An 11,780-nucleotide genomic window follows, 5' to 3' on the forward strand; every position below is an offset into this window, starting at 1 on the left:
CCAGCTGTGAAACCAAACTGAGGCATACCCCCCCATTGAGATCCATGGATGGAAAAGTTCTCTCTTTGCTAAGGAGGTACCATTTATCTGTTAAACAGAGCGCGTTTCATCCTCCTACACTGTCAATCCAGTGCTTTTCACCAGCTCTGAATTGCCTTTTAATATTCGAAACCATGTCACTGGTTTCTATTGACATCCAGGATCTTCCTCTCAAGAGCATGCTTTTGTTTTGCAGGTCCACATAATTCAGATGCTTTGATGGCACTACATTGCCAACAGCACATTCCTTTTGGGAAGCGGTTGAATTTTAATAGCGACATGGCAGAGGTGAAACGGGCTGCTACTAAGTAGGCAAACACCCTACTTTAGGAAAGCTTCATTTCCTCCTGACTGCCATCTTCCCACTGTTGGCTCTGGGCTGCGCTTCTCGAGGCCTCTGTAGAGTTTAGGGAGGATCCGAGGCAGAAAGAGACCTGCTCAGGCTTGCCCTGTAATGCTGCAGAAATTGGTGTCAGCAGAGATGGCTCATGCTCCGAATGGCCTAAGAGCTGCGTTCCTCTCAAGAGATCGAGGGCTGCAGACATTGAGTGGGAAGGGGGAACTAGGACGACTGTTCCCTTAATATAAATGGAACAGACATGGACTTGCGTTGGGTGAGCTCTTCGTAGTGGGGGACGTGCCCAGTTCTCCAGCTGGTGGTGAGGGATGGAGGCACTAATGTTTGGGCTTTGGGCAGCAAACGGCTGAATTTTATTTGTAATAGCAATGTCATTTTAATAATCCTCGGCCGCACACCTGGTGCTGATAGCATGGCTGGACCTTGAGCAATAGGACATAAGTGGTGGCCTTGTGTGCCGCCTTGAGCACGTTGTGACATCTGGGGGCAACCGGCAAGCACCTTCAGCTCTCCCAGGTGGTTATTCCCATGAAGCCTTGCTCCTTAAAACCAAGTGACAATGGTGCCCTGAAGCCGTCCGTCCCTCTCATCAATGAGCGAGATGATTTAGCCCTAAACTGTTGTGTAACGTTGTTATTAAACAGCGGATGTGTTGGTGGCAGAGCTGGTCGCATTTTGGCAGTGGGGAAGGACCTCTGTACTTGATTTATAAAGTGCTTTGGGATCTTCCGGATGAAGGATGCTTTGCAAGCATGCAGTACTTTTACTGGCTAACCAACCACCTGTGACTTATCTGCCTAAACCATATGGTTCTGAGCCCTCGTTAGCCGATTAGATTCCTCCTTTCATCCAGCTAAACTGTAAGTGCAGGGCAATAAGAGAGAAAATTAAACTCTTTTCCCAGGCAAACCTGGTCATTAAACAGAACGATGTCAACAGGTTTAACTTGGACCCTGGCATGACATGGGCATGTCACTTGAATTCACAGACTTCCCATAAACTGCTGCCTCCAATGGCAACCATTTTGGAATCTGTCTTAAATAAACCAATTAAAATTTGTGAGTCGTCAAGTCATGTTTCTGCTTTTTTTAAAGAGTCATTTGTCTGCAAGCCCTGAAAGAAGTTAAAATCGCCTTTCTGTGTGACAATAACTTCCCTGCGGTCACAAGTAACGGCTCAGATTTCTGAGCTGGGAAGAGAGGTATTTCTCTTCCACTTTGTACATTCCATATCACTTTGTGTATTGTCACTTTCCCTGGTTCCCTAGGAGCAGCCCGGCCTGTCTACATTAAGAACAGTTCGGCTGGTACGGCTTTCCTGGCAAAAACCTTTCGTGTGGACGCAGGTTGGTATAAAAATGTTTATACCAGTATAGCTAATGCTGGTTTGGGTTCAACAGCATAAACTGTACTGACCTAAACGCAGGGATACAATATAACTGTGTCTACATTAAGGCTTTTACCAGCATAGCTATATTGAGTTAAAAAAAAAAAAAACAACCAAACCACCCCCCCAACTGCTATGTCAGTAAAAATTTTTAGTGTCGACCAGGCTTCAGTTAGTTTCCCTTGTATGGCTCTTTTGAGGGAAGGGGTACTGCGTGACACTTTTTCCAATTGACTATATTTGAAGTTGACGCTGTACCTCGATACAGGTGCTACAAATTATGCTCCTGGATATAATTTTGGAACTTCTGAAATGCAGCCACCTCTGGGGTGAAATGTAGCGTCTTTATAACAGCACATAGCAATGCAATCTGGGACAGTGAGCGTAGAATGTTGTATTCAATGGGAGAAAAAACTGCATGGGAGATGGAGGTCAGTTGCTGCCCTGTGGCTCATTCAGTCCTTAACGTGGCAGTTGTGCCTAGCTGGAAAGCCCTCAGCCCACCTGTCCAGTCCACCGCACTGAGACCCATCAACTCATTTAATACGAGTCACTGAAAACCCCATTGCTCCATGATGCCTTACAGTGGCTACTGACCTGGGATGCTTTGCAACCTGTAAAGGTGCAAGTCTCCCTACCCCATTACTAATCCTCTGCATGCTTTAATAACCTTGCCATTCAGAGTCCCTGAGTAAGGGAACCGCGTACGTGATTTCTGCCAGCTGTTCAGAAGAACGTAGCAAGCGGTATGCAAGGTAAAAAGCCTTTGTGCTGTTGACCGAAGTTTTATAACCAATGCTGCTGTGAGAGAGAAGCTGTTCGCTCAAGGATAACGGAGGATGCTCGCTGGCCGGGTGGGGGAGATGTGCTAGGAAATGTATATGTTTTTTAAACTCCTTCACGTTCTCAGCGGCTGCAAATTTGAACCACAGCTCAACACAAAAGGCATTTTGTCCAACTCGAATAAGTTGTGAAGTGTATCACTTTCCATGCCAAGGCTGGGAAGTCTCATGACCCAGCCACCATTCCCGCACTATGCTGCCGATTGTCCCGGCTCCCAAGTTGTGTGGGATTAACCCTTGCTTGGACGGTTGCCTCGTGCCCCAGCTATGGCTGGGCATGACAAACCCCAGCTGTGTGGGTGCTGCAGGCTGGCTGGCCAAAAGATTATCGCCCAAAGCTTCTAAATGCTGTACCCAGCTCAAATTCTCTCTAAAAGGGAAGGGGGACAGGATCTCCCTCCAGCATCTAATCTGGGGAAATCTCTAAATTTCATTTTTAGGACCAGGCCAAAACACACTCGCTCAGCGGGATAGCAGTCTGTCTGGCACGTTTGGCACTTCCTCTTTTCAAACACAGAATTTTGCCCGTAGTCACCCACTTGTGGGCCCCCGTCAGTCAGCGGGGTTGCATGATTGTAAATGAGGCCAATTCCATGTATTTAGGTACTCTGTAGCATTTGAACACCTTACCATTGCTAACAAACATATCCTTGCACAGCAGCCTGAGAGGAAGGGAAGGAATTATTTACCCCCGTTTTACAGATGTGGGGGGAATATGAGGCACAGAGCAATGAAGTGATTTGCCCAAGGTCACCCAGGGAGTCTGTGGCAGAGCCAGGAATTGAACCTACATCTCCTGTGTCCCCGACCAGGGCTTTAACCACAAAACCATCTTTCCTCCTCCCTTATCACTGCACTTCGTCTCAAAAACCCATGAGCCCAGAATCTAGGTCAAATTTTGTGCTTCGTTTTAACCCCTGCAACCATATTTCATCCCTTGCAGCTGGTGTCGGTTCCTTCCAGGCCAGGAATATTTCAAACCCTGTAAAGCGTCTGCGTTTTACATGCCGTGAGACACCACAGCCCAGCTGATCCGTGTTAGTGGCTACCTTCTAATGGATGTGATTAAGGGCCTGCTCCAGTAGCTCCCATCAGAGTGAATGGAGGGACTCCCAATTACTTCCTTGGACGGGTGCACTTGCACCACGCAACTCTGGGATTTTAAAGCCGGTTCCTGCCTTGCTGCTGTTCAAATCGATACGTTTCGTTAGGATTGAGCCCTTAGTGAACGTCGTCCGCGGCGAGCGCTCTCAAGCGCCAAAAACTTCCATCCAGGACCAATTTTATTTTGTCCCCCACTGACCCATGTGGGTGTAACTCAGGACCTTAGGGCGAGGTTTGAGCTGTTCTTTGAGCTATTGGAGTGAGAAAAAAGGTAGCAGGATTTTTTTTAAACGGGGAAAGTGTAGCAAAATCCCCTCCTCTTGGGCTGAGATCACTCATGGAAAGTTTCAGCTTGAAAGCGCTGCTGGGGAAGTTATGAAAAGTAGGCGTGTGCATGTCTGTCATGAAGACTGTTTTGAAACCTTACGTATTGTGCCCAGGTTGCTGCCTACCACCACTATAACATAGCGCTATCAATTGCTTCCCTGTGTAGTTAGTTCTGTGCCGGACTCTGCCACTGATTCATTATTTCATGTTGCATAGGTCACATCCCTTCTCTGTGCCTTAGTTCCCCCTGCTTGGGTGCCCCACGGCCGGCCGCGTCGGCTGCTGCTGGAACAATCTGGGGCCAGCGGCTCTGGCAGTCCCTGGGGCAACTGGCTCTGGGGACTGCCCAAGCAGCAGCCGGTGTGGCTGCTTCCGGCGAGCCACCTGACCAGCAGTCTTAGGGGTGCCCTGGGGATCGCCCGAGCAGCAGCAGTCCCAGGATGGCTGGAGCAGTGGCCCCGGGGTGCCTGGAGGCCATCCCGAGAGCGGTCTCTGGGAGCAGCCGCAGGAGGGCAGTCAACCCCAGGATTGGAGCAGGACCCCCCGGAGTAGAGTGACCAGACAGCAAGTGTGAAAAATCGGGACGGGTGGGGGGTAATAGGAGCCTATATAAGAAAAAGACCCCAAAATCGTGACTGTCCCTATAAAATCAGGACATCTGGTCACCCCACCCTGGAACAGCAGGGCCCCAGAAGTAGAGATTTAGTCAGGGGTATCTTTTGTAAAAGTCATGGACCGGTGAATTTTCATTTATTGCCCATGCCCTGTTCATGACTTTTACCAAATAGACCCGTGACTAAATCTTAGCCTTAATTATGATTGTTTGTGTTATTATAGCACCTAGAGACCCCAACTGAGGTAGGAGCGCTATTGTAGCAGGCGCTGTACGTGCTTAGCGAGAGCCGACGCCTGCCTCAAAGAGCTTTCAGTCTTAACAGGCAAGACAGACAAAGGGCGGGGGAGAGGAATTATTCCTGTCCCTGTTTTACAGCTGGCAAACTGAGGCCCAGGGAGATGAAGTGACTTGCTCCAGGTTGCCCAGGGACTCTGTGGTGGAGGTTGGAATCGAATGTGGATCTCCTGATTCCCAGCCTAGTGCCTTAACCGCAAGACCAAAATGCTGCCGGACTTCTGGCTGGCAGATCACTTGAGAAGTAGAAAGGGTTTGAATAGCTTTGTCTAACTAGCCTCTAATAATGCTAGAAAGAGGCATTTCGCTTGGAGAATAACGTGTGAGAGGCAGGCGGATCAGGCCTTTTATAGAGCCGAGCATGCTGCTGGCGCTTCCTGGGCGTGCAGCTGGTGAACTGGCAGAGCGGGGCTCGGGGAAAGGGGATGGGGTGGCACAGGTACAGCCTGAGGCTTTAAAGGGTCCGGTGTGAGCTAAGATGGGTGGGGATCCCAGCCCGCTCCCAGCCCCTCCACTCAGGCTGCCAAGCCGGTGGAAAGGCTGCTGGGGTGTCCAGCTGGCATGTCAGGAGCGTGTGTGTGTGTGTGTGTTGGAGGGGTTGGGGGGGGGAGAATGGAAAGTGCTCCACTGAGGCACCCTGCTTCTGTTCAGTGCATGTGGGCAGAGAAGGAACAGAGAGGCGGGGCCCACGGGCACTACAAGTGGCACTCCCTTGGCAGCGCAGCTAAAGGAATGGGGGTCGCTGCTTAGCTGCACGGTGGCCCCCTGGGATAGGACGGGTGGCCCCGTGGGTCGCGCACCGGGCTGGGGACGTGCCAGGCTTGGGTTCATTTCCTGGTTCTGCCACAGGCTTCCTGCGTGACCTCGGGCAAGTCCGTTAATCCATGCTGTGCCTCACACCCCCACCCGTCAGCCAGGCTGATGCCTGCCTCCCAGAGTGGGGCAGGGTAAATCCAGCCATCATGGTGCTCGCATGAGTCCCCAGCTGGAGCAGAGAGAGAGACTCCATGCGAGGGACGATTCATAGGGGCAAGAGGGATTCAACTTCCCCGACCCATTGGGTCCGTGGCCTCTCTGCTCACCTTGCCAGCTGCTCTTGTGGCTACTACAGGAGCTGGGCAAGGTCACCGCACTCATTTCAGCCGGGTTACAGAGGGCCGGTGCCCTTGGTTCTGCTGCATAAACTTCAGCTGCTTCCACAGCTCCTGGGGGATGCCGTGTGGTGATGGCCGGCGGCACAGGGTGGGGAGCCGGGGAGGCCCAGAGAACAACGGGGTCTGTCTGTGTCCAGCAGCCTCGATCATAGAATATCAGGGTTGGAAGGAACCTCAGGAGGTCATCTAGTCCAACCCCCAATAATGAATCCCCTTCATATCCATCGAGTCCTGTCTCTCGTCTCCCCCAGGGAACCCTCCTAATTCCACAAGAATTTAAATCCCCACTGTGCTCAGGTCTCTGACCTGGGCTCGTCATCCTGCAGTGGGAGCTTTGGCAGCAGGTTGGGAAGGTTTTGTTATTTCCCCGTCCCTACAGGCCAGTGCCGCGGCTGCCTGTGCCCTTCCCACGGGGTGGGACGTGTTGGTGCGTGTGCCCGAGGCTTGCTCAAGCCGTCTCGCTCCTTCCCCAGCAAGTCCTTTGTGAATTGTTCCATGAGTTTCTCTCTCTTTTTCCAATCGCTTCCCAGACCTAGAGCGACGTAGCAGGGGATCTCTCCGAAGGAGACGGCAGGGTGGGAAGAGCAGGAGACCAACCAAGTCTGTGACCGTAGAAATGTTCAGTGCAAAGAGGACCTGGGGGCCGGGTGGGTGCATTGGGTCTCTAGTCTGAAGGCTGCATTCATGTCTGGCACATAGATTGCCCCATGTAAAGGCCAACAGACAATAAATAGGACCCGTGGTGGGAGATGCTTTCGACAGTCCAAACGCCTGTTAGCAATGAGAGGCTCTAGAACTGATCCTGCTTTTTTTTTTTTTTTTTCTCGTCTCTTCCCAGCCCTTGGTGTTGAAAATGGCTGGTGGCGTGGACGGCCCCATCGGGATCCCGTTCCCCGATCACAGCAGCGACATCCTGAGTAGCCTGAACGAACAGAGGAACAACGGGCTGCTGTGTGACGTGGTCATCTTGGTGGACGGTCAGGAGTTCCCCACCCACCGCTCAGTCCTGGCGGCCTGCAGCCAATACTTCAAGAAGCTCTTCACCTCAGGGTTAGTGGTGGACCAGCAAAACGTATACGAGATAGACTTTGTGAGCGTGGACGCCCTGTCGGCCCTGCTCGATTTCGCTTACACCGCGACCCTGACCGTCAGCACTTCGAACGTCAACGAGATCCTCAACGCCGCCAAACTGCTGGAGATCCAGGCGGTAACGGAGGTTTGCACGGATCTCCTCGACAGGAAGATTCTGGCCAAAAATGACCAGATGGATTTAGTAGATCAAATTGATCAAAGGAACCATCTCAGAGCAAAAGAGTACCTGGAGTTCTTCCAGAGCAACCCCATCAACGGCCACCAAGGCAACTTTCCATGGACCAACGAAGACTTGAGAGACCTTCAGAGACTGAACTTCCAAGGGCAAGAGGACGAGGAGGAGCCGGATTGCAACGGCATGGACTTCTACTCACAAGCCCCCCCAAACGAAAGACCAAAGGTGAACGACGGTGACCCTGACAGCAACCATGCCATGTGGCTGAAAAGAGAGGAAGAGGAGGCCCCGGGAGCCTTATTCCCACCTTCCCAGAATGGACATTACAGTGGACACGGCCTGACGGCACAAGGAGAAGAGGAGGCAGCTCTGGACCAGCAGGAAGCCAGCAACTCTCCCAGCTTCGTTCCTGGGGGAGCGGAGGCGGAGGAGGCTGAGGCTCGAGAGGTGGACGGTCTGGCCGCCAGTGCCCTGCTGCAGCAGATGATCAGTTCCGTGGGACGGCAGCAGCTGGGTGAGGACGACCAGAAGGACGACGACGGGGTGATGGATTATTACTTGAAATACTTCAGCAGCTCTCACGAGAGCGACGTGTATCCGTCCTGGTCCCAGAAGGCGGAGAAGAAGATCAGGGCGAAAGCATTCCAGAAGTGCCCCATCTGTGACAAGGTGATCCAGGGGGCTGGCAAGTTGCCCCGCCACATCCGCACCCACACGGGCGAGAAACCCTACGAGTGCAACATCTGCAAAGTCCGATTCACCAGGTGAGGGGCAGCAAGGGCGGCGGAGGGGTATTGCCCAAGCCGGCTCGCAGCTTACGGGCATGGGTGGGCGTGGGACGGATCAGCCTTGCACAATCCCCTCCCACCCCCCGCCTGCAGTGAATCATTTCCTTTTTGATGGGCAAGTGATGAGTGATTTTTTTTTGGGTGCCCGGTTTGAGAAACCCTGACTTAGAAAGTGCTGAGTTAGCCAGCCTTCTGGAAATTGGGGGGCCCTTCCACGGTGTCAGGTGCCCCGAATCTCTATAGTCGCTGATAAATCTTGGCCACGCCTGGGATTTGCAAAGGGGGCCAATGGGGGGTGGGCATCTGGGGGAGCTTCCCACCCCATGTCATTTCCATCCTTGGGGAAGTAGGCTTCTGTAGCCAGCTGTTTAATGTAACTAACCCTTGAGAAATGTCCCCATCTAAAGACTGAGACATCCAGAGCCTGGTAACTGGAGGCAGAGTTCGGCCTGTCCTCTGCAAACGGCCCTGAGGAGAGCTGCTGCTGCACCTGCCTGGTGGTGCTGGATCCGAGGAAGGGATCGGGACTGTCTCTCTCTCCCTCCTTCCCTCCCCCCATTAAAAAAAAATCAACTTTTTGTTGCCCCCTAGAGGCATGGGTTGTTTCAGTCCCATTCCTAATCCGGGTCTGCCTGCGCTTCCCTCTGCCACGGGTGTGCCGAAGAAAGGGGATATTGTTCGAGTCCCTCTGGTTCACTTTAGTCCATGTGCTCCAAGGAGCCTCCTCTTTTCAGTCTTCACGTCTGATTGCGGCGTGAGGCCGGGGGGTTCCGCCCAGATCTCTCCGCACTCTGCCAAGCGCTTGTGTGGGCTGGCTGACAAAGAAGCCAAACAGCCTCGCCCGCCCAGCCTGCTTTCTGCTTACGCAAATCGCCCCGGACTCGGGAGCACCAACGGGGTTCGAGTCCCGTGTGGAGCCTTGGGGGGGAGGATCGAGCCAAGAAAACGCTGAGCTCATGGGCCTGATTCTGATCTGCCCCCTGCTGGTGTAAATCAGAAGTGCCTGGGTAAGGCGGAGCAGCAGCATGGGTGAGAGTGGTAAGCGGGCGAGGGGAGAGGACGCATCACACCCAGCTCTCCTGGATTTCCATTGAGCGGGAGCGGGAGGAGGAGGTGCTGAGCCCCTGGCAGGATCGGGCCTGAGTCCCACTGAAAGCGAAGGGAGCTGCACCTGCTGGAGCGGGAGCAGATGTGGCGCGGCGACCTGCCCGGCCATGCAGCAGGGAGAGGGCCCCGCGCTTGTTAGCTGTGGCATGCTGATAATGCAGTGACTTGCTGGGCTAGGGGACCAGCTGCACCACTGCTGTAACCCGCTGCGCCAGCTCTAGGCCTGGAGCGGGCCAGGCATTGGCCCTGACCGGCGGGCAAGAGACGCCTCCTGCCCCTGCCAGCGGATCTGCCAGCAGTCATCGAAAGCAACGCGTCTGTGGTATGCATGGGGGCGTGTGTGCATGCAGTACGTGTACACGCGAGTGTGCGCTCACTCACCCGTGAGCCAACCCACCTCCTTCTCAGAGGTGCTGTTGAGAAGCCGGAGGATGCATCTGTCTCCTGACAGGTTGAAATGCAGACGGCCACTGTCTTGTTACTAGATCCTGCCTGCCTGCTAGCTACAGAGTGTGTGTGGGGGGGTTGAGATTGGTGGGAACGCAGTGCCTGCGTTGCTGGGGCCAGTTTGGAGAAAGATTTGATACAGGGCAGTGCAGCCCCATTGCTTTTTGATCTCTCCGTCCTGCCGCACGCCTGTCTCTCTCTCTCTCTCTCTCCCTATAATGCGCTAGGCCAAGTTTCTATAGCCTGGGCTGTCTCCCGGTAGCAAAGATGCCCTTTAATTGCAGACCCAATGTCACAGCTGTCCCAGGAAGACCTGCTGTTCCACCCTCTGTTTACGACTGCAGTTTGTTGACCTCAGAAATGCTAAGAAATCCTGACGTGTCGGCGCTCCCCTCCTGCTCTGCTCGTCTGACTTGTGCCTGTCGGTCTTTGCCAGACGTTTCATTGCTTAGCGTGGGGTCCCGAAGGCTGGGAGTTGGTCCAGCCAGCCCAGGAACATTTGTGTCTCTTGTTTTTTATTGTGGTTCTTCCTTTCAAATGAAGGTGGGGAGAGCAGCTGAGTTCTGCTGCCTTCCCTTTGACCTCCTGAGTGATGCCACCTTCAGGGCTGCAGCCTGGATTTCCCATGAACCCCTATGGGTGCTGAGTCACCATGTGCTTTCCTGTGCATGCCTCCTGCAGCTTCCCCTGCGCTCCGCCACTCCCTTTGTTAAAGAGACGGGGCAGGTTAAAGCTCATCTGTTAAAAAGAAAGGTCCTTATCTGTGCTAACAGTAATAATTAATAATAACAAATTGTCCGTACTATGACAGCGGCTAACAGATCAGGGATCCGGTTATGCAGGGCCCGCTATAGACACAGGGTGAGAGACAGCCCTTAAAGAGCTCACAGTTTAAACAGGCCAGGCGGACAGAACGGGGGGTCAGCAGCAGAACTGTGGATACAACCCTAATCCCCTGAATGCCAGCGCCGTGCCCTACCGACTGCGTCTCTGAGAACCCCCTAGATTAATAAAACGGGCACTTGGAAATAATCTAGTTTGCTCATCACCATTTATGCTGTTTGTTTCCCTTTCTCTCAGCTTGGAGAATTGCACAGGGCTAGTCAATCTGACGTTAGTTTCTAGTCAATTTCATTTTCTGGGTTTCCTGCACTAGCCCAGTGAGGAATGTTGGGGGGGGAGAATCATAAAATCATTAAAAAAATTCTTTTACTACTTGGTTTTTAAGAAACCCTTTTATTTTTCAAGTGATGATTCCATTTTGGGCTTAAACCATCTTCCTTTAACTGGAGTTAAGGCAATAACCGCTTAACCCATTGCGAACCTACAGGGTGGCCTTTTCGAAACCTCTGCCGATTTCTTCCCCTTCTGGGGCCTGTTCAAAGACCAGCTGTTGACTCCTCCCGAGCCCCTCAGTTCTCCCGAAAAATGTTCGGCAAAGCTCCGCGGTTGCGTTGGCTCGTTCTACGCCGCAGCAGAATTTTCACCCGTGTATATTCCCCTCATTTATCATCGGCATGGGATAGGGCCCCGTTGTGCTAGATTGCTGTCCGACACCGCACAAACCGTGCCCCGAAGCCCCACCAGGATAAGCAGGAAGCTCCAGGAAGTTGTGTGTGTGGTTTGTTTGTGAAGATTAGCGCTGATGAGCGGAGGCGTCTGTCACTGCCAGACACGCTCACGCTTACCAGGGGAACGGGGATAGGCGGCGTTATAAGGACCTACGAAACATTTTCGAAGGGATCTAAATTCTGTCAGAGCCGGAGCCAGACTCTAACTAATGGGGTTGGGAGAAAATTTCCCGAGGGACAGCGTATCCCGTAGCTGTCGAGGGGGGGAAGGGGAGTTGTGGAACCATTCTCGAAAGCGGCTGATGTCGACCGCAGTAGGTGACAGGCTGTTGGGCCGGATGGACCCACGCTCTGCCCCAGTCGCAGGGCCGTCTCCACGGCCTTGCTGCAGGAACTGTCAGCACATGGTTCACGTGCGGCTAACTCTAGTGGGAAGTTTGGGGACGTGGACGCTCGGCCACCAGCTCACACCAGGCGGTG

At 53.1% G+C, this 11,780-nt stretch overlaps 1 protein-coding gene across 3 annotated transcripts in view; it reads left to right on the forward strand.

The window, feature by feature from the left end:
• ZBTB7A (zinc finger and BTB domain containing 7A) overlaps nucleotides 1–11,780 on the forward strand; it is a 36,245-nt gene that overhangs the window by 11,771 nt on the left and 12,694 nt on the right. For 2 of the 3 annotated variants that reach the window (XM_034754984.1, XM_034754986.1), the window contains exon 2: nucleotides 6,959–8,151. In XM_034754984.1, coding sequence (XP_034610875.1) covers nucleotides 6,974–8,151 — 1,178 coding nt within the window. In that variant the 5' untranslated portion in view covers nucleotides 6,959–6,973. Of the gene's footprint in view, nucleotides 1–3,386; nucleotides 4,001–6,958; nucleotides 8,152–11,780 lie in introns of those variants that run through there. The other variant, XM_034754985.1, reaches the window with a different exon arrangement.

The sequence above is a fragment of the Trachemys scripta genome, chromosome 22 (genome assembly GCF_013100865.1).
Source record: "Trachemys scripta elegans isolate TJP31775 chromosome 22, CAS_Tse_1.0, whole genome shotgun sequence".
Lineage (NCBI taxonomy): Eukaryota > Metazoa > Chordata > Testudines > Emydidae > Trachemys > Trachemys scripta.